Here is a 27,435-nt window from a genome sequence, read left to right as displayed (position 1 = left end):
ACTGAATTTTCTAAATGAATTATTTTCTAAATATTTCTGCTCTAATATTCACAGTCTTTAGGACTGCTCCAGATCTACCCAGAAGACGTGTGTCAAATTGCATTTGAAAACAACTTAAGGTAGACCTCCCCAAATAGCTCACATTCCCATTGAGGCCGTGGAAAAACGTGCAGTAGGGATTGGAGTAAATGCTTAGCAGCACTTAGTGTTATTAAAAAGGCTATAGGCTCTCCAGATGCTAGCAATCCTATCACCGAGCACAAGGGGGAAAAGATATGCTTAAATAATTTTATTGTATAAATACATAGTTTTTATTGTATATTTACATATATAATTACCCATGTATAATTTGAGCATAATAAAACTTATTTGAACTGACGAACTGCATGATCTCAAGTACACACACACACACACACACACACACACACACATGTGCGTGCGTATAATTTTTAAACTAGGCAACACAGAGGCGTGGTTTTCTGTATGTGAGAGAACATCTGGCCTGGGGCTTGGCCCCGTCTTTACCAGTGGTGTAAACTTCAGCATGTAAGTCAAAACTCATTAGCAATAATTTCCATGGTAATTAGGTTAAATTAGGCCGTAATACTGTTTTTTCCACCACACAGTTTTGATGAGGACTGTACTCAGAGGTAAGGAAGATAAAAGCACCTTGACTTACCGGTTTCCTCCAAATGTAAGGGATTGCAATTCTGTGTTCCCAGTTCTAGAAGTAGACTCAAGGGAGGTATTACGTGAGAAATGACTTAGTCTGCGGTTCTCAAGTTAGATTGTTCCCTCTGCTTGGTCCCCTGTTTCACACCACTCAATTCAAACTGACAGCAGTAAGATTCTCAGGCCTGGTGCTTGGTAAGACCGCATATAGCTGTCCTTTTGACTTCAAAACAGGAAAAGGTAGTAAGGAAGTAGGTATCACTTTATCATGCTAATGATATGATGCCAGATCTTTGCAGTGCAGCTGAGGTTCCTAGAACGTATTGAAAGTGTTAATCAAGCCTTTGGAATCAGTCAATAATAGGCAAATTTGCAAAACTCTTCATGAAAAGCCTGATGTTTAAGTATCTCCTCTCCTCCAGTCTGTTTTTGGTCAATACACGGCAGTTCATTGTTTATGCCTAATAGAAATCTGAGAGTCAGTTTAGCCATGATTACTTGCGTGAATAGATGTTTTAAAAAGGAGCTTTGCAGGGTGAGGGTTGAGGGTTTTAATTTGCTTTTGACTTTAGATATAAAGAATCTAAAATCCCTTTCATTGACTGAATGAAGGATTCTTCAGTGCTGTCAGGATGCAAATCACAGCCAAGATTGTATGGCACATTCAAAATTAAAATAGTTGTGTTACTATTAGGTATAAGGTGGTTTTATTTTTTTATTTTTAAAATTTTTTGAAGTTTACTTATTTTGAGAGAGAGAGAGAGAGAGAGAGAGAGAGAGAATATGAGGGGGCAGAGAGAGCAGGAGAGAGAATTCCAAGCAGTCTCTGAGCTGACACAGCACAGAGCCTGATGTGGGGCTTGAACTCACAAACTGTGAGATCATGGCCCGAGCCGAAATGAAGAGTGGGACGTTTAACTGACTGAGCCACCCAGGTTCCCCAAGGTGGTTTTAAACATAACTTTAAATAGAATAGTATTTCTAAACTTCCAAGGACAACATACTTGGTTTCTCATACATTTCTGTATTTGACATCATGGAAGAAAAAGTGCTAATTAGGGTGATTCTCTGTGAGAACTCACAGTCCCCGACTCCAGAGGAAGTGAGCTTGCTTCACTGGGCAGTCCTAGGTACTTCATGAGGACAAGTGATTCTTGAATCATTGCGAACACTATTAATCTGTTATATTCTTAGGCTTTTTTATTAAAAAGTTTCCAAGTGCTTTCCTTTACATGGTCTAAGTTCTACAACTATATGGTTTCCAAAGCTCACAAATATAGTTTCATAACTAACAAGTAGATGTTGGAACATTTGTTTGCAAAATATAGAAAAATAATCTGATTTGTAGATATTGCCTAAATTGGACGTTTATTCCATACCGGTCATATTCTCTTTCCAGTAACTGATTATGAGTCTCTTTGAACTAATTTAGAAAGTTAATTTAAAACAATTTAAACAAGTTAGTTTTAACAAACATCCAATATTATAAAATACAAATAGGAGAATCAGAATCCAACTATAAAACTTGATTAGGGAAAAAGGGAAGGGAATGATACATGATACTAAAAATGAAAATTTGTGGGGTGGCAAATCCATTTCATAGTTTAACAGTTGTAATAACATTTCTTAAATTACTGTATTTTCTTTTAATTAGCATGAAACATTTTTATGGGATTCAGACTGAGCTTTGCTTTAATGAAATACACATTCCTTTTTGTGCAAAATCAAAGTAATTGATATATTTCTGGTGCATATTAAGCTTTTTAATTGTAGAATTCAGTTTATACTTATGTTTGGTGGATATATTTTTGGCATATTTTCATAGCTATTCGGCACTTGTTAAGTACAAATATCATAAAGCAAATTTTCCACTTTCAAAATATTGTGACACAGAACTCTTGGGTGACAGAGCATCCGGGGTATTTAATGTTTTCTTATAATGTCACTCGTCCTGTCTACACATCTGTTTTAATACCTGTGCTTCAGTTGACAGCCTGCAATCTTTCATGCTTTTAGCAGTTTTAACATGTCTGTCCAAGGAATCCTTGTCCTTTGATTTATTTTCTTCCCTCCTGGCTCATGGTAACAGCACCGATTGAGCCTCATGGGTAAATAGTAATTGTGTTCACTTGAAAGGACTTTCTGTTTAGTTTAGTTTGTTTGTTTGTTTGTTTTTGTTTTGTTTTGTTTGTTCCTAAGAGAAATTGTCGTCATCTTCAGGAATGGGCAAAAATGCCATTGTGTAGGGTCCATCTTCAAATTTGCCAATAGTTACCAAGAATTTACAATCATGAAACCCATATTGCTTTTTGCCATGAAGGAACATTCAGAAATACATGACTTTTGTGTTGAGTCTGGATAAGTTTTTAATCCCTTTGAATTTTGAAATGAAACGTGTGTAAAAATAACTTTGGGCTTGTAGTCATTGTAATTCAAAGGAATATTACAATATAATTTTTTTATATTTTTACATTAAAGTTTTTCTTCAGAAGTGATTATAAATCCACATGCACTTGTAAGAAATAAAACAGAGAGATCCTGTGGATCCCTTACAGTCTCCCCCAATGATAACACCTTGCAAATCAAGAGGACGGATCACAGTTAGGGTGTTGGTGTTGATACAATCAATGTATGGAGCTTTCACCACCAGGAGGGCACCTCAGGTTGCACCCGAATACTCACCCATTTCCCTCCTGCATCCACTCTATCTTAAAGCCCACAACCATTAATCTGTTCTCCTTTGCTATAACTTTGTAATTTCAAGAACGTTACATGCAGGGAGTCATGGCGTACGTGGTCTCTTGATACGGACTCCTCACTCAGCCCGTTCGGAGAGTCATCTTGGCTGTGGCCTGTAGCCACAATTTATTTCTTTATATTGCTGAATAATACTCCATGGAATGGGTGTACTAGCTTCTTGAATCATTCACCCGTTGAAGGGTATCTGGGTTATTTCTAGTTTGGGACTATTATGAATACAGCTGCTATAAACATTCATGCACAGGTTTTTGTGTGAACATAACTTTTCATTTCTCTGGGATAAATGCCCAGAAGTCTAATTTCTGGGTTGAATGGTAATTGAATGTTTAGATCTTAGTGGCCAAATGATTTTCCAGAGTAGCTGAACCATTTTACATTTCCACCAACGATGCGTAAGGGATTCCACTGCCTTGCATCCTCTCCCGCATCGGACGTCCGTGTGTATACACGAAAACGCAATAACGTACAACATTAACTGTGCTCATAGAGATTGTGCATTCCGCTAATGGCTAATCATTTTGAACACCTTTTTATGTGCTTATTTGTCATCTGTATATTCTCTTCAGTGAAATGTTGCCTTCTGCCTTCTGCACATTTTGATTAGATTATTTTTCCCATCTTGAACATTCTTTATGTATCTTAGATACTAGTCCTTTGTCAGATATATGGCTTTCAAATTTTTTCTCCCAAGATGTAGCCGATCTGTTCAACTTCCTAACGAAATCTTTCACAAAGGAAAGTTTTTAACTTCAATGATGTCTAATTTATAAACTTTTGCTTTTATGGATCCTACTTTTGTTTTCATGTCTAAATGCCCTGCCCTAAACTCTGAAGATTTTCTAAAACTTTTACAGTTTTACCTTTACAATGGAAATTTGTGATTCATCGTGAAATAATTTTCTTGTAAGATGTGAGACTTAGGTCAAGCAACCCCTCCACCCTTTACCCTCTTGTGTATTGCTCTGGTACCATGTGTTACTTTTGAAACGCAGAGAGAGATTTCTTTCCCTTTGCACTTGAGCAAACATCAGTTCCACTCCGAAGGGGGATAGGTCTCAGTAGAATCCATGTCTCCAATTATTGAAGGACTCTCACATTTTCAGAAATGAAAGGGAACATGTTGAGACACAATTAGGTGGCGCTTTGTAGAATTCAGACCACTGTCTTTCACTTACGGTCCAGGCTTGAGTGGACACACCCTAATGAATGAGTTAAGATTTTCCTTTCTGTGTATTTTCTAAACCTTTTCCAGCCACTAAGGCTTTAATACATATGCAACAGAATTTTGACTGCTGGCTAGTGTTTATCCTATGAAATACAAAGTATGTGATTCTTAAGAAGATTTCTCTATTCATGAGTAGAATCTAACCTAAAAGAGAAACTTTCAGAAAGTTGATAACCTGCTCATGTGCATAAAGAGATGAATTCATAAAGAATTTAAATCCATTCTCTTAACCCTAGAACATGAGAATTGATGTGATAATGCCTACTGCTTTCTTAAAGATCAATGTAAGGGTAAGGAAATGTATCAATGCAGTTATTACATGATAGTTTTCTACCCCAGGGGCCAACAAACTTTCTCTAGAAAGAAATAGTAAATATTTCAGGCTCTGTAGGTCCCATATAGTCCATGCTGCAATTGTGTAGCCCTGCTCTTGTAATGTGAAAGCAACCGTAGACAATACATAAACGAATGGTCATGGCCATGTCCCCATAAAATTATATTCACGAACACTTGAATTCCATGAGCACAATTTAAATTTTTTGCGTCATGAAACAGTATTTTTCTTTTGATATTTTTCAACCACTTAAAGACATAAAAACCATTCTTAGCAGGCCAGCCCCATCAAAACAGATGTTGGGCCAGATCTGGACCACAGGCCATCAACTCCTGTTTTAGACCAATAAAAGCAAAATCAATCAGCTAGTGCTTTAATATTTGTATTTGAATCACCAATTCAATTAATTGGAGGGTGAGAAAGAAAGTCCAGTATCTCTCCTAAGTACACATTTAAAGTTGCAAAGGTACTTTTATGATGTCCCGTGAGAAAAGACAAATGTATTTAATTGATCACCGTAATTGATTTGTAAACTCATCCAAAAGTAAATAACCTCTAACAGACACAGCAAATCTAATACTATAATACTGAGATGTCCAATCCTTCTAAATATGTGACAACTGTACACATGTTGTTTATTAACTAATTCATCCAGTCAGCCAGTCAGGCCATATTACCGAGTGTCTTTAATATGGCAGGCACTGTTCTAGCAGTTGGCTACGATTGAGTGAATGAAACAACAATCCCTGTTTTGCAGAGCTCACATTCTTGCTAAACATACGTGAATTTTCAGTTGTACTTATAAATGCGCCCATGTATTCCATTCTTTAGTCAGGCAATTAAACATAGGGGCCCCTGGTCAGCTCAGTCGGTTAGGGGCGGGCCAACTCTTAATTTCGACTCAGGTCGTGATCTCACGGTTCATGGATTCAAGCCCCGTGTCAGGCTCTGTGCTGACAATGTGGAGCCTGCCTGGGATTCTCTCTCCTGCTCTCTTTCTACTGCTCCCCTCTCATGTATGCACTCTCTCTCTCTCTCTCTCTCTCTTTCTCTTTTTCTCAATAAATAAGTAAATAAATAAACAAACAAACAGACATTAAGAAAAACAACTCCGAGCACTGAGGCATTCTAGTGAACATATGAGTGCACACTGTTAAGCATGTTTTCATAGACTACTGCTGTGGCGCTCAGAGTGGGTGTTCACCTCACCCCATGAGCAGTTATTATGAACACATCTCCCTCCTGCACCAGCAACATTCCTAACCGGGTCCCGGGGGTTCCGGGGCCAGGTCCCCACTAGGACTGCCCCCATGTTCCACAACTCTTACCTGCATTGTTTCCATCACAGTCTGCTGCTTACCCCTCCTCTTAGAGAACCCTATTTCCCTGAGTGTTACTTTTCCATAGGCAGCTTTCAGTGATCTGTACTCCACTTCGTTTCTTCTTTTCAGATGTTTATTTAAATTCTAGTTAGTTAACCTACAGTGTGGCATTGGTTTCAGGAGTAGAACACAGTGGTTCATCGCTTCCTTACAACACCTAGTTCTCATCCCAACAGGTGCCCCCCTCCGTGCCCGTCACCCGTCTAGCCCATGCGGCTCACAAAAACTAGTAACGTTACACTTCGCATTTATTCCACGCCTGTCATTTATTCAGCTTCACATGTATGTCTGCTGCCTTTCTAAACATTGCATGGAAACACAGCTCCCTTTGCTGTTTATAAAAATAAATATCCGTAATTGAAACCTAGTTTCCAAATAGGAGGTCCAGATCAGGAGATCATTTAGACTAAAAAAAATTAAACACCTCATTTCCTTCATTCTTCTTGGTACCCGTTGTAAATGTCTATTATTTTTAATTAAATCTGAGTTTATATCACATACTTCAGTCTCAGTTTGCGTCACATGCAATATATGTATAGAACTGTATGTTTATTTTTGGAGAATTGATTATTTGACTTAATTACGTTTATTTCACACATAATTCACCTTTATGCTGAAACATATCCTTTGTTATATCATGATAATGCTTATAATAGTTCACTGGGTTTTTTTTAAAGTTTATTTATTTTGAGAGAGACAGAGACAGAGTGTGAGGGAGGGGCAGAGAAAGAGGGAGTGAGAGAACCCTAAGCAGCAGACTCTAGCTGTCAGTATAGAGCCTGGCATGAGGCTCCAGCCCACAAAGCCATGAGATCATGGCCTGAGCCGAAATCAAGAGTCAGACACCCGGGCGCCCCTACTTAACTGTTTATTAAATATGCATTATGGGCCAGGCCTCAGGCCAGGTGCTTTAACTTCTTCATTCAACCAGTATTTATTGAGTGCCTACTGTATATAAGGTACTGTGTTGAGCGCGTGGCTTATCAATGAGCAAGACAGATGTGGCTCTTGCCTCAGGAAACGTGCCATCTGGTGAAAGTAAAATCAGGTCAGTAATGGAGCCCCGTGGGACAAGGCCTCTGGCTGGAGAAGGGCAGGGGCATCTATCCGGAAGTTGAAGGGATCAAGGAAAGACTTCTCGAGAAGACGATGTTTAAGCTAAGATCGGTAGGATACGTAGAGCTTGTTAAACTGGACGAGGGTGAAGGGGGACCTGTCTCTAACCATGCCACGTGTATCTGCAGAGGTGCTGAGATGAGAGAGAATGTTAAGATTATTTTGTCAAGGCCACGTTAGTAGTAACTGAAGCAAGTCTATTAAAACTAACTTAAGAAAAATATCGTTATTGGCTCCTATGTTACGAAGAGTGAGGGGGCGCCTCAGTCGGTTAAGCGTCCAACTCTTGATTTCTGCTCAGATCATGATCTCAGTTTGTGAGTTCGAACCCCATGTCGGATTCTGCACTGACAGCACAAAGCCTGCTTGGGATTCAGATTGTGTTATTGAACAAGCATTAAGCCAGAGTGTGTTATACATCACAGGCAATCTGCTATAAGTATGCAAAGACAGGAAGAAAACTCTGTCCCTTTTGTGTAAAGAGGCGTCAGCTATTACATACGTGTTCTCGGGAGAGACCATAACCAGTGCTCAAGCAGGAGGACTCGGAAACACCGTTTACTGTGACATAGTTCATCCTCAGTTAACCTGGTAGTTAGATAATCGGGTAGCTATTCTGTGTTGGTTCATTGGCTGTGTATCCTGGAACAGTAAACTTCTCACACCCTTATGAAGGGAGGCGGGCAGTTTCGAGTCTTGGTTCTGGTGCCTGCTGACCGTCCTGTGCAGACTGGCTTAGAGGAGCACCAGCTTTCTGATGAGACATTTCAAAGGGATGGCTCCCAGCACCTTGGAAGAGATTGTCCTACGTCAGGAGGCTGGCAAGTGGCCTATTTAGCTTTTTAAAAAAATCAGCGTCCATTTCAGAGAGACCGAGAAGGCATTAATTGCAAGTTTACCAAGTACATATTCTAGGAACCAGGAAGAAGTCTCTTCCTTTCGTTTCCAGTGGGTGGAACAACCTTGACCTGCCCTCACAGGTACCGATGGAGGGCTGGCTGCAGGTGCGTGTGCACCAGGTACCAGCCATGAGCCGGGCTGTGCCCTGAGGTAGGGACAGGCTAACGGGTTGAGTGTGCCTTGTGCGAACCAAGGACAGCTGCTAGACTTCCCTTGCCTCCCTGGATGCGGGGCCGAGGCCTCCTGTAACAAAACACAGATGAGCAACAAGCAAACAGGCAGGAACTTGCTAACCCACGTACCTCGTGTATGCCCGGTACTCAGGGAGGCGTGTCTCCCCTGGTGCCTTCCCCACTTGCCGGAGTACCAGCCTCGACCAAAGACAAAAGAAGAAGGTGTGTGGGGAGGGGAGCCTCCTGCAGGCAGCCTGGCCAGAAACACGTGGTCAAGGAGGGAGAAGGTGGCTGTTGCTGATTTGAGCTGCTACCTTCTCCAGGATCCGACTCTCCTGGAATTAAGCCTTTCTTCTCATCCCGGTTCTGAGAGGAGACATTCTTACAGATGGAATTTCCTTTCGTTTCTCTTCCAAAAGGGTAACCTCTACTCTGTTTTCAGAACTTCTCTTGTGTCTGCTGTTTCTCAAAATTATCTGCGCAAAGTAAACCTGTACCCATAGGAATATTATGGGGTGGCCCTTTCTACCGCCCTTCGGTGCCATTTACAAAGATGGGAAATAGTAAATGCATAATTAAATAATTAATCAAGGAAGGAATTAAGAAAACCCCTGGGCTGTTTCACAAAGGCATAATGGCAACGCACCCACTTTCCTCCCTAGATGATTTCCAGGAACACCTTCCTGGTCTCTTATCAGCATAAAATCCAGAATCTCCCTCTGAGGGATTCTCAACTCTCCCCTGAAATACCCAGGTAATGAAGCGTGGGTTTGCACACTTGGAAAAGGAGTTGTCTGCTTCTGAACACGTGGGGTGGGCAGGGCTGAGAGTCTGTCCCTGGGACATCTGAGGCTCCAAGCCGCCTGGCGAAGCCTTCACGGGGTGACTGTTGAGGATGGACCCTGCCTTCCTCCCACACGAGGGCGTGCTGAGGGTGCCACAGGCTGTGTGCTGCCTCTTATTCTTAACATCCTCGTTCCACACTTTGTTCCTCAAACAACAGTCACTCATCAGTTCACTCCTCGGGGTCCTACAAGGCCCAGATCTCAGTCACTTTCAGTGCTGAGTCAGTGCCCCCCATGAAAGCTTTAGCCCTGGCTGTCCTGCCTCCATGATTTACCTTTGGGGGGCTGACCTGGAGAGGCACACAAAGTCTGAGCTGCTGGGCACATTTCTCCAGAAGGGGATCTCCAGCCCTGAGTGGAAATTTACCCCTCCTACAGAGGTGTTTGTACAAACTCACTGCCCTCCACCGGGCGACCTACAGGCTATCTATTGGGGGAAGGGTCCTCCCATCAAAACAAAAGATGGCTTTTCCTCAGAGGATGGGGAGAACCTGATGAGGTTTTTTTGAGTGGTAGTAGAGTTCGTGGGGTCCAGGGCCAACGGCCAAGAAAGCATTCGTGAAGATGCCTTCGGTGTAAAAAGGTGACTTTATGAAAGCACAGGGACGGGACCTGTGGGCAGGAAGAGCCGCCCTGGGACCCTGAGGAGAGACTGGTTATATACTATGGGGCTGGGAGAGGTGAGGTCCAGGGGAAGTTTCCAGTGAGACTTTCATATGCTAAAGACTCCCGGATACTGGAGGCCTGGCCATAGTCAGGCTAAGGTTTTCCCCTCCAGCAAAGCATTAGCATTAGGTCAGGAGGGAGTCCTGGAGGAACTCTGTTCTGCCTGCCTCAAGTATCTGTCAATGGGCTGCAGGGTGTAAGGACATTTAGTTCCATCTGCCATCACTATGCCATCACTGTGGAGGGTGATGTTGGGGCTCCAGGAAACTGAGTCTGTAGGTTTCTGGAGATGAGGCTGTTGATCAGATTGCCTTTTTCTTGTGATTTACTAAGATATTTGTAAACTATGGAGACCCACGTCCTGCCTGACTGTGATCTTTGTAGGTTAATCCTTTGTTTTCTTTCCTCTCCTTTGTCCCTGGGCAGCCAGGAGAGCCTGAGGAATGTCACACACATCCCACCTTGGGGGAGGGGTGCGGTTTGCAGCCTGGCAGCTTGTCTTGCCCCTCATCAGACCCAGCCTACATTTACAGGACTAAGAGGACCACCCAAGAGACCATCCCCATTCCAGTTATTTCAGCTGTGCCTGCAAACCGTAAGAAGGAGCTCAGGGGCTGTCTCCTCCAAAGAGCCTCCCGGGCATCCCATACAGTCCCTGCCTGGCCAGTAGCTTTTTATACATTGTAAATGGCATGTCACACATAAGAGCTTTCCTTAATAAGCTGAACAACATAGGTTATACTTACTGTGCAGGTTATGTTCATAGCATGTGTACAGCCTCTGCCGTGTTGTATCTATTGAGGTGTGCTGCAAAGGGCTGGTTTAAAACTCTGTATGCTAAGCAAACTTTTATCAACTAATAGCTCAGTCAATAAACATTTTTAAGTGATGTTTAAGAAGCACGCAAGGGGCAATGAAGTTTTGGGGTGATGGAGGGTAGGGGGTCAGGAACAGATGGCCAAGAAAGAATTCTTGAAGACGTCTTTGGTGCAAAAAGGTGATTTTATTAAAGCAGGGGACAGGACCCATGGGCAGGAAGAGCGGAGCTGGGGTTGTGAACAGTGTCTGGTTTCATACTTTGGAGCTGGGGGGGTCAAGTCAAAAGGGCGGCCCCCAGAGGGACTGTGATTCCACTAAGCAGGACTCAGAGATGCCAGAGGCCCGGCTGTTGCAGAGTTCAGGTTGTTTTCCCTCCAGGAGGTATTAACATCAGGACGGTAGGGCGTCCTGGAGAGATGTTCTGCTCTGTATTTGCCACAAGTCTGGTCAATGGGCTGCAGGTTATGAGGGCATTTAATTTCACCTGCCATTTCCTTCTTGCTTTGTTCCCACATCACTATGGAGGGTGATGTTGGGGCTCCAGGAAGCTGAGCCTACAGGTTTCTAAAGATTAGGCTATTGATAATATTGCCTTTTTCTTGTAATATACTGAGATATTTGTAAACTGATGGAGACTCATTCTTGCAAGACTGTGATCTCTCTCAGTTAACCATTTGTATTCTTTGCTTTTCTTTGTTCTTGGGTGGCCAGGAGTGCCTGAAGAATATTACACATGTCCCACCTGGTGTGTGTGTGTGTGGGGGGGGGCTGCTGGTGTGCTAGCTTGTGCTTGGCCCCAGCTTGCCTTATGGTCTCTTATCAAGGAGTACCTGATGCATTTAATAGGACGTAGCCCAATTTCTTAATTTTTATTTCATTAGAAATACGGTCTTCAATGTTACAAATTAGTTTTCCAGTTGGAAGGGAATTTGAGTCCATTTCAGGTTCTTCTTTAATAACTCTCTTCTGTCTATACTGTTAGAAACAAGAAGGTCCATTGCATTCACATGAAGTGGAGCATGGCTTTGGGCTCTAGGTGCCCGGGACAGTCTGGGATTGCAGTGGGCAGAGAGTTGGAGACATCCTTTAGATTCTATGCAACCTGTGGAAAGTGTGTCTATGATCTGAAGTATTCCACAGAACCCCTTGGGAAATCGAAAAGCTCCATATTCATCACCTCAGGAACAGTACCTTCTTTTTCTAAGGTAATAGAGGGATAAGGCCGATGTCACTAAAAGTATTATTTCCCTTTTTTATGGCAAGAAACCAGGAGTCAGAGTCACCGAAATCCCATTTGAAGAGAAAATATTTAAGAGAAAAATGACTAAAAGGTACATTGTGACCCATCAAAGAATACAGTTGTGAAAAAGAAATCAACACAGGCTTCATCATTAACTTTGTATGACCCTGAAGACGGAGAAGAAATTTCTGACCCCAACACAGTGTCTTTGGTTGGGGGCTTTTATGTTAGTTCCTGGATAAGCATTATTACCTTCACCAGGAAACATCTTTCCACAGTTCATAGCCAGGAGAAAATAAAATGGCATTTATTTCAAAGATCCAACCAGTGTATCTCCCCTTGCATCGTATAAAACAGTTTCCTTGACTTCACCTGAAGTGTTCTCATTGCTTTTTTCATCCAATTTAAATAACCCTGGGAACGGTTTATTTTTATTTCATAATTCTACAAGAAAAGAGGAAACATTTGGGGCTAATTTCAATTCGACTAGACGTCATGGTTGATCTACTGGTAATTTCAAATAATCTTTGAAGATACACAAGCAAGCGTATGTATCCTTTCTAAGAACATGTAAAGAGCAGTTTTATGACAGCCCGCAGTATCATATAATTAGCCATCTATGTGCTCACAGTGTTTCTATTGACTAAACAACATGAACTTCAGGAGTATATAACTTTTTAATGGTGTGCTCTGGGATTATTCTAGATATTCCAATGAAAATTTGGTTTGGAAGTAGAAAATGTACTTGTAAAACAGGATTAAACATGATACCATCGAAGGACATAGAACCATCAGTACAAGCCACTGTTTCATCTCCTGGTGTTCTGTGGATCTTCATTTGGAAGAATTTGAAGAGGTTCGTCAAGAAGAATGTGCTCTATTACGTGAATTTAGGAAACACTGGATTAAACTATTAAAAAAAAAAGAGGTTTCTTTACTGCAAGATTTCTCTGAACCTTTAATCCCTGGTATGCAATGTGAACTTATGAGAGGGAACTAAAGTACCCAGTATTTGCCAGTCTTGTTTGACCAAATACCTGTTCATAACCTACAGAAAAGTGTTCTGTGGAGTACTAATTTTTGCAAGGCTGATGCATCTATTGAAATTCTTGTTCACGCACAAAATCTGTGCACCTTTGTGTAAAGCTTCATTGTTGGGCGGTGGGTGTTTTTGCTTTTAATAAATATTGAATACAAATTTGGAAAGAGAAGTAATTAAAATATGTCTTCATTTTAACTATTACAGTGAGGTTCATCCATGATCTCCTTGGCTGTTCTTCTAAACTTTCATTTTAAATTATTTTCACACTAAATAAACTGTGGCGGAAATTAACAGAACTGCATATGAAATCATACATATGACCATTTGCTTGAGAAGATGGAGTTTGTTTTGAGTATATGCAACTCAGCCCAAAGGAGAAGTTTGGTTAATGTGCAATAGATGTGCTTATTTTTATTTTTATTTTTATTTTTCCTGAAGCCCAGTGAAATCTCAGCAAAGGTAGAGGACAAATAGATATTAGACTCTTTAGGAACATTCCTCAAATAGTAAACTCAAGATTGCTTATAAAATACTCCTTCAATACAGGTACCATTTTGTTGCCTAGATGGTGGCCACTTAGGATTCTGGAGATTGAATTATCTAATTACTGTTCTATCTCATATAAATGGGTGGCTTATGGGTGGGGCGCTCCTGACGTTCTAACCAAAAGCTTCACATCCTGAAGTCTGTTCTGCACTCCAGCACTATACCAGTCTTATTTTGGGGTAATGCGTTCGCTTTCTGCTCTGCCTTCTAATCTTTATACTTATCAGAAAGTGGGAAACTAAAAATATGTCCTTCAGTGACTGTAAAATGGCATTTCTTGCCCTCTTCTCATCGGAAAAACCTATTCTCAAGCTCTGATGCTTCCTTTCCTCTTGATATCTACTGAGACCTGTATTTCCAAGGAAAATGCCCCTTCTTAACACACCCGAGGTGACAAATAACAACAGTGGTGATGAACGGTATGATATGCCAGATGTCATTCTATGGGATGAAGATATAACTATAATTGAGGGGCTTCAATGTCTAGCCTTACAATAAAATAGGTACTTTGACAACATATTTACTGAAAATACATGAAAGATGCTGGAGAAAATTGTTGTTAGTCTTTAAAAATGTATAACTGAGCCTATAAGAAAATAAGGAATCCTCAGAGGTCCTAGAATCATGTGAAATAGGGAGAGATTATGAAGCTCAGAAGTTGGCTTTGTCTTGACAGCATCTGGGGGTCAACAGTGATGCCAGGCTTCCATTTTGAGAGTGCAGTGGGCTGAGGAAATAGGAAGCCAGTTAAAAGATCTTCCCGATATTGGAAATATAACTGGACACCTCATATACATTTAGAATTCTTGGGGGGGGTGTTTACTGTCAGTATAAGGGAGAATAGAGAGATGATAGATAGATAGATAGATAGATAGATAGATAGAGGCACAGATATAGATATACATGATGTAGAACTCATAACCACAAGCTGATAGCAAACTAGCTTATAGATGAATTCCTATCATCTGTATGGTTTAAAATGCATCACTTTTCTCATAAATATAAATTTATTGTAAAGAGGTAGAAGGCTCCTAGTATTCCAGGTGCATGGTAAAATCAAATGTGAATCTCCTCTGGATGAATGTAGCTTTAGAGAAAACCACAAAGAATTTCTATGGCTGAATCTTCAAAAAACAGAAGTGTGAATTCAAAACTCAGAAACACTATAGTTTCCATGAGATATTGGAATTATTATCAGATCAAAAAGTCTGAAAAATAAAAGAGAAGAGCAAAGCTGAAATTATCAAAAATCCAGATTTCAAGATATACTACAAAGCTGTAGTAATCAAAACAGTATGGTCCTGGCACAAAAATAGACACATAACATCAACAGAACGTGAGACAAAGCCCACAAACCCATGTGTCAAGTAATCTTCGACAAAGGAGGCAAGAATATACGATGAGGAAAAGACATCTTCAATAAATGGTGCTGTGAAAACTTAATAGCCACATGCAAAGGAATAAAACTGGACCACTTTCTTACATCCTACACAAAGATAAACTCAAAGCAGTTTAGATACCTAAACGTGAGACCTGAAATCATAAAACTCCTAGGGAAAAAAAAACAGAATAATATTAGTATTCAGAATACATAACACCAGAAAAAAAAATAACCAATTAAAAATGTGCAGAGGTGCTGAGTAGATATTTTTCCAAAGAAGACATCCAGATGGCCAAGAAACACATAAAAAGATGCTTAACATCACTAATGATTGTGGAAATGCAAACACACCTGTCAAAATGGCTAGAATCAAAAAGACAAGGTGTGGTAAGTGTTGATGAGGATGTGGGGACTAAAGGAACCCCTGTGTGCTGATGGTGGAACTGTAAATGGTGACCCATTGTGGGTAACAGTATGGAAGTTCCTGAAAAAATTAAAAATAGAACTATGATACCATCTAGTAATTCCACTAGTGGGTATTTACCCAAAGAAAACAAAATCACTAATTTGAAAATATATGTACACCCTACGTTGCTTGCAGCATTATTTACAATATCTTAGATATGGAAGCAACCTACGTGTCTGTTGATAGATGAATGGATAAAGAAGTGGTGCACACACACACACACACACACCCACAGAATATTACTGAGCCCTAAAAGAATGAGGTTATGTCATATGTGACAACATGGATGGATCTAGAGGGTATTTTGCAAAGTGAAATAAGTCAGAGATACAAAGGTGGATACCATCTGATTTCAGTTATATGTGGAATCTTAAAAAAAAAAAAAAAAAAAGAACATACAAACAACAGCAAAAAAACCAAAAATAGACCCGTAAATCAGAGAAGAAATTCATGATTGCCAGAGGGAGGGAGTAGGGAAGGGCAAAATGGGTGACAGGAGTGGGAGATTCAGCTTCCAGTTATGGAATGAATAAGTCATAGGGATAAAAGTTGCAGCATAGGGAAGATAGTCAATGGTATTGTAAGTGATATGTGGTGACAGAGGGTAGCCACACTTGTGGTAACCACAGTGTAATGAACAGAGTTGTCCAGTCACCGTGTAAAAAAAGAACAAAGGAGTCAAAATGTGAGTAAGTAACAATATACTATATAAATAGCCAAATATATTTGAAAACAAATGATGCATGGTAGAAAAGCACAGTGATGGAAAATTTAAAACTCAGTGTCCTGTTAAGATAATAAACTGGAGGGGCACCAAGGTGGCTCAGTCAGTTGAGTGCACTGCTCTTGATTTCAGCTCAAGTCATAATCCCAGGGTTGTGGGATCGAGCCCTGCATCAGGCCCCACACTGGCCACGGAATCTGCTTAAGGTCTCTCTCTCTCTTTCCCTCTCTCTCTTTCTCTGCCCCTCCTGCTTGCACTCTCTCTCTCTCTCTCTCTCTCTCTCTCTCTCTCTCAAAACTAATTTAAAAAAAGAAAATAAGTTTGATGCAGATGAAGCTAAGAAAGGATGATAACTCTCAACAATTGCCCAGAAGAGAGAACGAAGTTTGCAGAGATTTTTTTATGTTTATTTATTTATGACCAGAGAGAGAGAGAGAGAGAGAGAGAGAACACATACATGAGCAGGGGAGGGACAGAGAGAGAGAGGGAGATAGAGGATCTGAAGCGGACAGAGGATCTCTGCACTGAGAGCAGAGAGCCCGAAGCAGGACTCGAACTCACAACCTGCGAGATCATGACTGCACCAAAGTCACATGCTTAACTGACTGAACCACCCAGGTGCCCTGAGAGAACGAAGTTTAAAAAGATTATAAAATGAAAGGAAGGTTAAGAGACATGGAAGATAGAGATATTTGCTTAAATTTAATTTGAGAAGTGAGAAACAGAGATTTGACGAGATGATGGCTTAATCCTCAGATTCAAAACCTCCAGTAAATTCCCAGCAGAGTTAGTAAAAGGAAAATCATGCATAGATGCAATATTATGAAAGTTCGAATACCAAATACAGAGTAAGATCTTATTGTAGTTTCAGACTGAAAGATGACATGGGAAAACTGGAAGCCCGAAGAACTAGAATAATTTTCTTAACAGTAGTGAGGAGCGGGGGGAAATCCCAACTAGTTACTGACCCGGAACTATAAACTCAGTAAAAATTTCCTTTAGGAGTAAAGAAGAATTTAAAATATTTTTAAAAAACTAAAGTGTTTTTGGACAAAACAAAGGTAATTTACCACCACAGGACTTGTTTCAGTCAGTTATTGCTGCATAACAAAGGACCCCCAAACTGAAACACTGTCTGCTGGAGCAAGTCTACTTGATTTTATTATTTTTTTAATGTTTATTTATTTTTGAGAGAGAGACAGAGTGCGAGCGGGGGAGGGACAGAGAGAGAGGGAGACACAGAATCCGAAGCAGGCTCCAGGCTCCCAGCTGTCAGCACAGGGCCCGACGCAGGGCTTGAACTCACAAACTGTGAGATCATGACCTGAGCTGACATTGGACGCTCAACTGAATGAGTCCCCCAGGCACCCTGGACCAAGTCTATTTCAGACTGTGGGTCTCCACCTTCGGACTATGGGTCTCCACCTTCAGACTGTGGGTCTCCACCTTCAGACTGTGGGTCTCCACTTTGAGACTGTGGGTCTCCACTTTCAGACTGTGGATCTCCACTTTGAGACTGTGGGTCTCCACCTTCAGACTGTGGGTCTCCACCTGCACTCTGTTTTAAACTGTGGGGTAGCTTTGCTTCAAGGTCCAGGTCTGCAAGCCGACTGACAGTCTTGCTTCATGTTCTTATTCTTCCAGGACTCATAAGTGTGTCTTTTCATGGTTAGGGCAGAAGGGTAAGAGGGAAACCTCCTTGAGCCAGACTACACTTGTGCTTGCATGGTATCTGCCAGCTGCTAGCAGAATGAGTAAATTGTGGCACTGATGCAAGGAAAACCGTGTGCAATGACAGTAACCAGAGCCTCACGCCTGAATGTGGATGACTCACAAACATGATACCAAGCAAATAGAAAGTCTCGTAAGAAGCCATAATGTGCGATTCCATTTATAGAAATTCAAAAGGGAGGCCACCCATGCAGCCACTATCGGGATGCATCCATTTATGGTAACTATCAAGAAAAGGAACAGAATCATAACCATGAAATTCAGAATAGTGACTTCATTGGGAGTGGAGGGGCGGGGGGGGTGGAGAGTGCAGGCATCGATATGTATTGATAATATGGCTGAGTGATAACATTCTATTTTTTAATCCGAATGGTGTAATAGTTGTTCCGTTTTTTGTGTTTTTAATAGTGTTTTAGATCTTCGTGGTTCTGTACTTCAATGTATAATAAAAGCCAATTAGTGAAAAATGGTGTCTGGGTAAGGCAACCTGTGCCTTCAGTCAGCTTGGAGAGACAGGTTTGCAAGGTGCCACACGTGATGTTCACGACAGATTCAATAAGTTAGATATTTTCCATTTGTTCCGATTAGTTAGCTGAAGGTCAGTGAGTTGAGGCGATCTGGGTCCCAGGGGGCAAGGCTGGGCGCTGAGCCAAGCCTGACCTCTCCGAGGAGCCTTGACGTTTGTACTTTCCTTTCAACCTTCAAACCTGCACAGCCGGACCCTTCCCCCAGAGAACACAGGGCGCGTCCTGCACTGTTTTGCATGTCCTCACTTTTATTGAAATCACAGCTGTCTAGCCAGATACGTGGCGAGGTCCCAGAATTCCCAAACCGAACCAGACGGGAAACCCAAAGCACACGATCCAAGCCCGCACGTTTCTGGCAATCTGCACACGTCAGGATGGGCAGCATGCTGGCTGGGTTGTGGGGCAGTCACCGTTTCCCTTTCTCTCTCGCTCAGGAAGCGGGTGTTCTGTGCCCTGGTGCCCTCCACAAGAAGAGCTAAGTTTCCATCACAGTCCCTTCGGCCCTGAAGAGGGAGCGAGCTCGCCGTTGTAGGTGAAAGTGAAAATGGAATCCCAAAAATTCTTTGCAGTTTTGGACCCTGATGGGCGTCTTCCTAAGTTTTAGTAAAACATCAAGTACGAAGCAGTGACAGAAACTGGAGACAGTGACAGGACTTTTCAGGCCATTACGTTTCAGTGCATTGTGGGAGTTAAAATCCTGGTCCAGAATCTGGGTGGGAAAGTAGCTCTGTTGATTGGACTCACACGGGGCTGGTGGCTGATTTGTGGGACGTGATTTTGGGTGCCTCTATTACAATACGCGCTCCATAGGTCTTCAGAGGCTCCTGTTCCGGCTGTCCCCCCAAAGCTCTCTTACCAGCTTGTTTGGAGATGCTGGTCTCTGCTAAACCGACTTGAAATTCCTAATATTTAGATTCTTTTTTGGACCAAGAATCATCATTTTCAGAATTTTGTTGAAATTAGGATGACCGTTTCATTTGTTGTCCGAATTGGAAGTGTTTTGAGAGCGAAACGAGATTATTAATCATTTTACCATGAAATGGGGTTATTAACAATTGCACCAAGAAAATTACAGCTATCCACGAATGGTATCCTGGTTAAGACCGACCCGCGTCTTCTCTCGCTGGCCCCCGTTGTAACATCAAAGGTCATCGTGAGCTGGTGTTGCCTGGAAGGCACAGAACGTAAAGGAGTTTGTCCTGTTCTGTTTTACTCCACGTTCTTTAAGATTGTGGTGGTTTAAGCATTTTCAATCGTGGTTTGTATTTTCGTTTAGATATTGTTAATGAGAACAGCGGAGGAGAATGTACGTGTGCTTATTAAGGATAGCATAATGCAACTCCTTGATACGTTCCATCACTGGCTGCGTTTTCAACAAACTTTGCTTGTGTCTGTTCAAAGTGAGCATTCTCAGGATGCAGGTTATTGAACGTATCCCTGGGAATAGGAACTCTTCATACATTCAGGGGCAGACGGAAGAATCCCGATGCCAGTCAAGAGGGCCTCAGCACACAAGAGCTCCCTCACCCGTGCAAGCGTGGGGACCCCGTGTCCATCGTTTGACCCGGTATTGCCTTTGTTCCGCAGCATCCGTCGCGTCCACCTGCAATGACCCAGGCCTGCCTCAGAACGGCACCCGCTACGGGGATAGTAGAGAGCCGGGGGATACCGTCACCTTCCAGTGTGACCCCGGATATCAGCTCCAAGGACAAGCTAAAATCACCTGTGTGCAGCTGAATAACCGATTCTTCTGGCAGCCAGACCCTCCCACGTGCATAGGTATGGTACAACAGAAAACAGACATGTTCTGTTTCGGAACGCATGCACGCCACTCTAAACATTGCTCCATAAATGTGTTCGTTCTTCAGAAACATGTCTCACGTGCCCTCTGGTTCACAGACTCCATGGAGATTTCACTGTAAACCTGGAAACTTTATTTCATTAGGTGAAATGAAGGAAGCGGTTTACTTAATGTGCAGTAATTGACAGTTACTTAACGTGTCCTAGCCTCAGCGGAGCTTGTAAAAATGACTGTGACTTAAAATTCTGGGCGGCTGAAAATTCATAACCCTTCCTTTGCAATTCTCATTTTTAACATAGAAACATGCCCTTCAGCAAAACCTACTCAGTAAGAAGTATTTTCTTTTTTTAGATGGTTTTTCCATAATATCAGTATATTTGAACAGAATCCCGAAAACTAGAGATTATACTGCTTTGGTCAAAATGAAGATAAAAGGAGAACCATGTTTTTGAAATTCACTAGGATTTTGTAGGTTGACCTTACTAAAGGATAGCAGTTGGTTTTGCAGACTTCTGTTTGAATAACTATTCACGGAACTCTATCACAAATATGGTTTTAGGGAAATACATATTTTTGTATAAATAGTGATTACATATAGAGTGTCCCTTCATTCAGTCAGCTGTTTGACCATAAATACCTCTTGCACCTTATTTTTGAAAGGAACCCTGCTAAACTTTATTATTTTAATGAACTGTCACCGTTGAATTTGGACTTCTTTATGATCTGCTTGAAAAATGTAAAATTTAATCTGTGAAGAGAGGAAGTGATCATGAAATGATATGCACATAGTTAATAGGCCATTTTGCATAGGGTGAACTTGAGGGGATTCTGTGATTTAAAATGATTTTTATTGTCATCGACACAGCAGTAGAGAGATTCTCCGTGGTCCCGGGGAGCTGTGCTACGCAGCTCATAACTTATCACTAAGTACTTAGAGGAGTTTGAAGATGGATGGGATCCGATGGTTCTGCTCGTTAGCGTGTGCAGCCACCTCGGAGAGCTGCCTTTGTTTACCTGATGCTTTGTGCCGTGTCTACCTTTCATAACTCTGTGGGAGCCATTCTGCATTTCATTCCAAGCCGCCTCATCTGGAGATTTGCAAGATTTCTGCATGCTTCTTTTTAAGATAGAGTGATTGCCTATAAATGCAACGAGCATTTTAAACCATCACGCTGTTTTTAAATTGGGAACAACTCCCCCCAGTTTGCATGATTTTAATCTCATGGGGGAGCCGTGCATCTATCCATTGAACACTTCGAGATTATTTCTCAGTTGGCATTAATGTAGACATTGGGAAAGCGTGACCATCTTCCCAACTAATCGATCACCTTTCGTTAGTTTATATCTTAATGACATAGTTTTGACCAATGACTAGATAAGCCAGTTCCCAGCAGAGAAAATAGGCAGCGTTTCTTCTGCCTTGAGCATCAGCACCAAGGACGGGCTAAACTCACCTGCAGGTAAATGAATATCAATTATCTTGGCAGCCAGGCCTATGCATATAGGTATTATGTAACGGGAAATAGAAAATGTGTATATGTGTATTTGGGAATAAGTGGATCTTATCTTTTCATTACATTTTAAATATATATACATACATACATATATACGTATATATATATATATTTTTTTTTTTTTCTTTCCCAGAAACGAGGCTTATGTCCTCTGTAAGAAACTTGTCAACTGGGGCATCAGCTGATCATGTCTTAGCACGCACATAAATTCTGTTCTGCTGATTTAAAACAGTTTTTCTTTTATCTTCAAGCCTTTTTTTCCCCCCTTATTAAAAAATAATGCATGTTTAGTTAAGGGGGAAAAGAGGACAAAAAGCTGTCATCTTTCTACTTGGAGGCAAATACTATTAACACAAACATACATAAGTAAGCTTCATAATTATTTTATGTTTATCGAGTCTATTTCCAAAATGTTTTTAAGTGACAGCATCCTATTTTGTCAATTGCACTTTGGCTTACCAGCGCGAAACAAAATGAGGATCTTTTTGTGCCGTGATGTGCTTTCTGCATGTTCTTCATGACTGCACAGCATCCGAGTGGATCCGCCCACACGACTGCTCTCGTCCCCTCTGACTGTGCACTCCGAATCGCTTCAGTCTTCCCCTACCACAAAGATTGCCAGAATGAACCCTCTTGTTGCAAAACACACCCTTGATTATTTATAAATGACGTATTTCTACACATGTATGTGTTTCTTAAGCTTTTAAAACATTTTTCAAAACTCAGAAGGGTTGCACCAATTTACCAACAGAGCCATGAGTGAGTGTTTATTTTCCTTAAAGGAGGCAAAAACAAAACAAAACAAAACAAAACAAAACCAAAACCCTGTTCTTATTTCTTTTTTTATTGTTATTTTTAATGTTTATTTATTTTTGAAGGAGAAAGAGAGCATGAGCCAGAGGAGGGGCAGAGAGAGGGAGACACAGAATCTGAAGCAGGCTCCAGGCTCTGAGCTGTCAGCACAGAGCCCGACGCGGGGCTCGAACCCACGAACCCCGAGATCATGACCTGAGTCAAAGTCAGCGCTCAACCCAGCGCTTTTTCCCCTTTTATTATTATTAGTGTTTCCCCTCGTATCTTCATTTCTTTCTCTCTCTTTTCTGAAATCCCTTAGCCTCTCACCTGCTGGCATGTTACTCATATTTCCACCACCTCGTCTGTTGCTGCTAATTTTTGCTGTGGACTGGTTGGATAGCTCCCTTTTCTCACTTATCAAAGGACTCCAATGAATGAGGCACTACCTTTGGGATTTTTTAGCAGATTCCCAAGGACTCCTCTGCAGACCAGAGGACACTCACCACTTTCTCGTTCTGCATGAGGATCCCTCAAAGTCCCCATAATCTCTCTTTCCTTGTATAGGCTGCAGTACCTTTTCTCCAACTCCAAGTTGTAAATGGCTCTCAAGAGCAAGAATTTGCCCTAAGTTTGCAGAAATTCATTCCGTGTCATCGTCTTGCCCTGACCCCCAGGGCAGCTCTTTCGAGCCCAGTTATGCCATTTGATGGTGTGAATGCTGAGTTGTATCGAAGCAGAAACACGCATGTGTCTCATTCGAGTGTGCTGCTTCACACCGTGAAGGATGGAGGTGCTGTTGGTACGTTAAGGAGGGGATCCTAAGGATTCGGGAAGGAGGCACTGGGGATTGATACAGATTCGTGGGTTTTGTGTCTACGTCCATTCCCTCTGGAGTATTTCCCGAAGTGTCTGGGTCACGTTTTGTACGCAATGCTGATCCTGTCCAAAATATTTTGCAAGGTTTCAGATTACAACCTAATGAAACTAAACTGAAGAATGCCTGACCCAAAGAGAGAACAAATACAGCCAGACAGTGCTACTTAATTCCCCTGGGTGCTCTTGGATAACCTCATTTAAAAAGGCCTCCTTGGATCTCTCAGGATAAGACAGGAATGCCTCTTGGTTTCTCTTAAACCAGTACCTTGTGTCACCCCCACATTCTTCCTGCTGGCGACACCCTGGTAGCCAGTGTCCTGAATCTGTCGCTCTGCGTCTTGCAAACCCTGCATGCGGCGGAATCTTCTAGACCCGGAGGTACCTGCTCCCTCCATCTCAGCGCCACCTGCCTCCACCCGCGCCTTGCCTGGCTTTCCTCTGTCAACGTCCACTTGATTCTGGGGGAGCCGAGTAGACAGTGGCCCCAGCAGAGTTTATTACAGTCACACTCGATGCTGGGGGGACATGTGGGTTTAGCCATTTTTGCGAAAATTATATCCTATTACTCTTGAATGTGTATCTGAATTTATTATAATACTAGTGATACTAGTTAGAGTTTGCCTTTAGTGAGACTGAAATCATAACAGAAAGTAATGGAATGTGTTATATTTCTTCTTACGGAAAATTAAAGTTTTCAGGAATGTTAAGTGAGTATTCAAAGACACAATCGTCACAAAAATTAGAAAGCACGTACATTGGCATTATTCACAATAAAAGTCATCTGTATGTATGTCTCTGTATAAAAGATTGCCAATTAGGGTGTTTCTTTTTCTACTTACCATTTTTTTTCTCTTAAATGGGTATATGGCCAGTGATGTGAAATAAGATAGATAGTTTAGGGAGAACATTATAGTTTAATTGGGCTGATTTTTTTAAGACAACTTGGTGAGAAATCACTGTATTTGCTGTGAAGAACCATAAATCTTGAATATTCACCCGTGCGTCTAAAATGTATACCTGTGAATTTTGCAGTGTTTTAACACCTTTAAACATGATGGAAGATTTAACAGAAATCCTATGTAGTAAATGAAACCATCCTAAACATTTTGAAGTTCAAGAATGAAAATTGGCTTGCCTATTAACACCACTGAACTTCATAATTATTATCTTCCTAACATAAATGTAAACACAGGTAGTGAAAAAGTGATAGGTAAAAACCAAGTAGATTGATGAGTATCATCTAAAGCACTGTTCTCTGATACTAACGTGCTGAGCATTGTGATTACATTCTATTTTCCAGATTGATGTTCTGGCTCAGTCTGTTACGGGTTCCATATTCCCAGATGTCACTTAAACTTTGTGTTAGTTTTGTCATTTTGAATTGTATCCCAAACCTTACGTATATCAGAGGACTCTGGGGAATACCTGGCGTAACGTGTATTCATTCACTCAACAAATATTCCCTGAATACCTGATCACAACTGTGCCAGGTGTTAGTGAGACACAGGTGAACAGGAAGCATGCCTTCTAGAAGAAGTCAGCAATGACTTTGTGAACCTACGATAGGACAGGAGAATCAGCAGGACCATAACGTGACGTTCGTGGCCATTTCTTTCCCTTTCCAAGTGTTTCTGTAACGTGTATTGTGTGCATTGTAGGAGTGTGGGGGAGTAAAGTCATCTGTTTAACTGGGTAGAGCTTAAAATCATAGCAACTGAAGTTTATTTGTCAACAGTTACAAATCCTCCGTAAAAGCAGGGTGGGACATTGTATGAAATTCATGAACAAGTCCATGAAAAACGTACAGACCTCCTGGGCCTTAAATTTTCATCCAGATAATTGTCTACTAACCTGACACATGCTGAGTGCCCTTGATGAATTCTGTGATGTCCTACTTCACCTTGACCAGCATTGTCCCTCTTCCATGGCAGCTGCGTGTGGAGGGAACCTGACGGGCCCAGCGGGTGTCATTCTGTCACCTAACTACCCGCAGCCATATCCTCCCGGGAAAGAATGTGACTGGAGAATAAAAGTGAATCCAGACTTCGTCATCGCCTTGATATTCAAAAGGTACTGTCTTTTGCTGAATCCCCCTTGAGTAGACTTTTCAAGTGTCACACCGAAAAATTACCTCACATATCCCTTCACAAAGTACCTGGTTTTACCTTGAGTGACGCCCTAGATGTTATTCGAATAGTTACTACATAGGGCTGCATAATGACCTAAATGGAAATACACATATATGTACTTTTGCTTTCGAGAAGTCTGCTTGTATTAGGACATGGCAGGAATTACTTTTAAATACTATCCTGCATGCAATATGTTCCACATGAGAAGGCTGAATTTACAGAATATTCAAGAAAAGTAATAAAAAAGTGGTACAGATACACTTAGTATGATTTCTCATCAGGGCACTACAGAGACAATAGGAGTATTTCTCTAAATGCGTGCTAACGAAATCGTTTCCGCAATACATCTTGTCTGACATTCCCACAGGTAGTCCTGTTACCATCACTGAAATATCATGACTTCATAGAACTTTGAAAATAGAAATTCCTCTAAATGTGGTTGCTGTAAAGTCTGAATTAATAGATATTACTCTTTAAAAAATGATTGCTGACTTATCCCTGCTAAACCAGATGACGGAGTTTCAAACATTGTGATTATTTTATAAATGTAAATTCTATAGGACTGTTCTATTATTCGTATCTGGTGTATGATAATTGCATTTTTTCCAAATCCCACGATCTTCGCCTTTGTATTTTGATTATTGATTGAACTAAATGAAGGGACTTTTGAAAAGGCACCTGGTTCTAGAGGCCATCTTATTGATCTCTTAGCTCTCCAGGGTGAAGTGGTCTAAGTATATCTATCTGTCAGTTGAACACGGTTCCTTTTCTGATGTTTACGTCACCAACCCAGGCCTGGCCATGATTATCTTTCACTTTCTCCTCCTGATGGGATCTGAATCAGTATAATTTTAAATGTCCCTGATTCTAAATGTTAAGTCATCCTGATAAGCCATCATGTCTTCAATTTACTCAAGCTGCTATAAATTTACCCAGTGATGAACCCTTATTATGCCACTCACTCAGCCCTTGTGCAAAACCACTGAACATTTGCAGCTGTATTTTTGGGTATCTCTGTAGGTTTTGTGAATGCTAACTTCTACCAATGCCTTAAAACCTGGAGATGCCTCTGGCACCGTGAGATTAGAAGTAAATGAACAATTGAAAGCCTTTTAGAGAACATGGGGCCTTAGAAGTAGGAGTTTCCTACCCTCCAGTGTGTGGTAGTGACTAATTATCAAGGTTCCCTCAGGGCAAAATCCATTTGATAGTATAGACGGACAGCAGCTTTATAGAGGTTTTTGTTTTTCCTATTTATTTTACCCACCTCTCTGGAAGAGAGGTGAAGTAGAAAACCTCCAAGTTTTCTTCCAACTTCTAGATTAAGTCATTAGCTGACCCAGTGTCACAGAAAAATCACACATGTGTGACTTCTTCCAAGACGTGGACAACCGGACAAGCTGCGGGTGCTCGGGTGGGAGTGACCCTCAAGCCTTACGACTGGGTCTACTCGGTAGATGGGAGCAGGGAGCCAGAAGTGCTGGGTGGGGCCAGGATTTCACCTCCCCAAGCAAAGAGACGCTGGCATTGACACGCGCTGCCCAGACGCACGGTTTATAGGGAGTCAGTAAAGTCAGGTGTGCTTCTAAGGGGCTGGGGAGCGGATGGCACGACTAACAGGAAGGACCAGGCACTGTGTGACCTGGAACGTTCACTCCAAGGCCTTTCCTGGGACTTGGGGTCTTTGGGAAGGGTGACTCATCACAGGTCCCTGTAGACCGGGGAGCCGAAGATACTCACACATCGAGACTCAGATTACATTTGGTTCAAA

The 27,435-nt window shown here is 41.6% G+C and overlaps 1 protein-coding gene across 1 annotated transcript in view; it reads left to right on the top strand.

Annotated features, from left to right (window-relative positions):
• The window catches only part of CSMD1 (CUB and Sushi multiple domains 1), a 669,247-nt gene that overhangs the window by 384,194 nt on the left and 257,618 nt on the right, over nucleotides 1-27,435 (top strand). The window contains exons 22-23 of the mRNA XM_042982757.1: nucleotides 20,137-20,328; nucleotides 25,467-25,605. Of these exons, the coding sequence (XP_042838691.1) occupies nucleotides 20,137-20,328; nucleotides 25,467-25,605 (331 nt within the window). The remainder of the gene's footprint in view (nucleotides 1-20,136; nucleotides 20,329-25,466; nucleotides 25,606-27,435) is intronic.

This window comes from Panthera tigris, chromosome B1, assembly GCF_018350195.1.
Source record: "Panthera tigris isolate Pti1 chromosome B1, P.tigris_Pti1_mat1.1, whole genome shotgun sequence".
In the NCBI taxonomy this organism is placed as follows: domain Eukaryota; kingdom Metazoa; phylum Chordata; class Mammalia; order Carnivora; family Felidae; genus Panthera; species Panthera tigris.
This window is presented reverse-complemented; position numbering and strand designations above follow the sequence as displayed.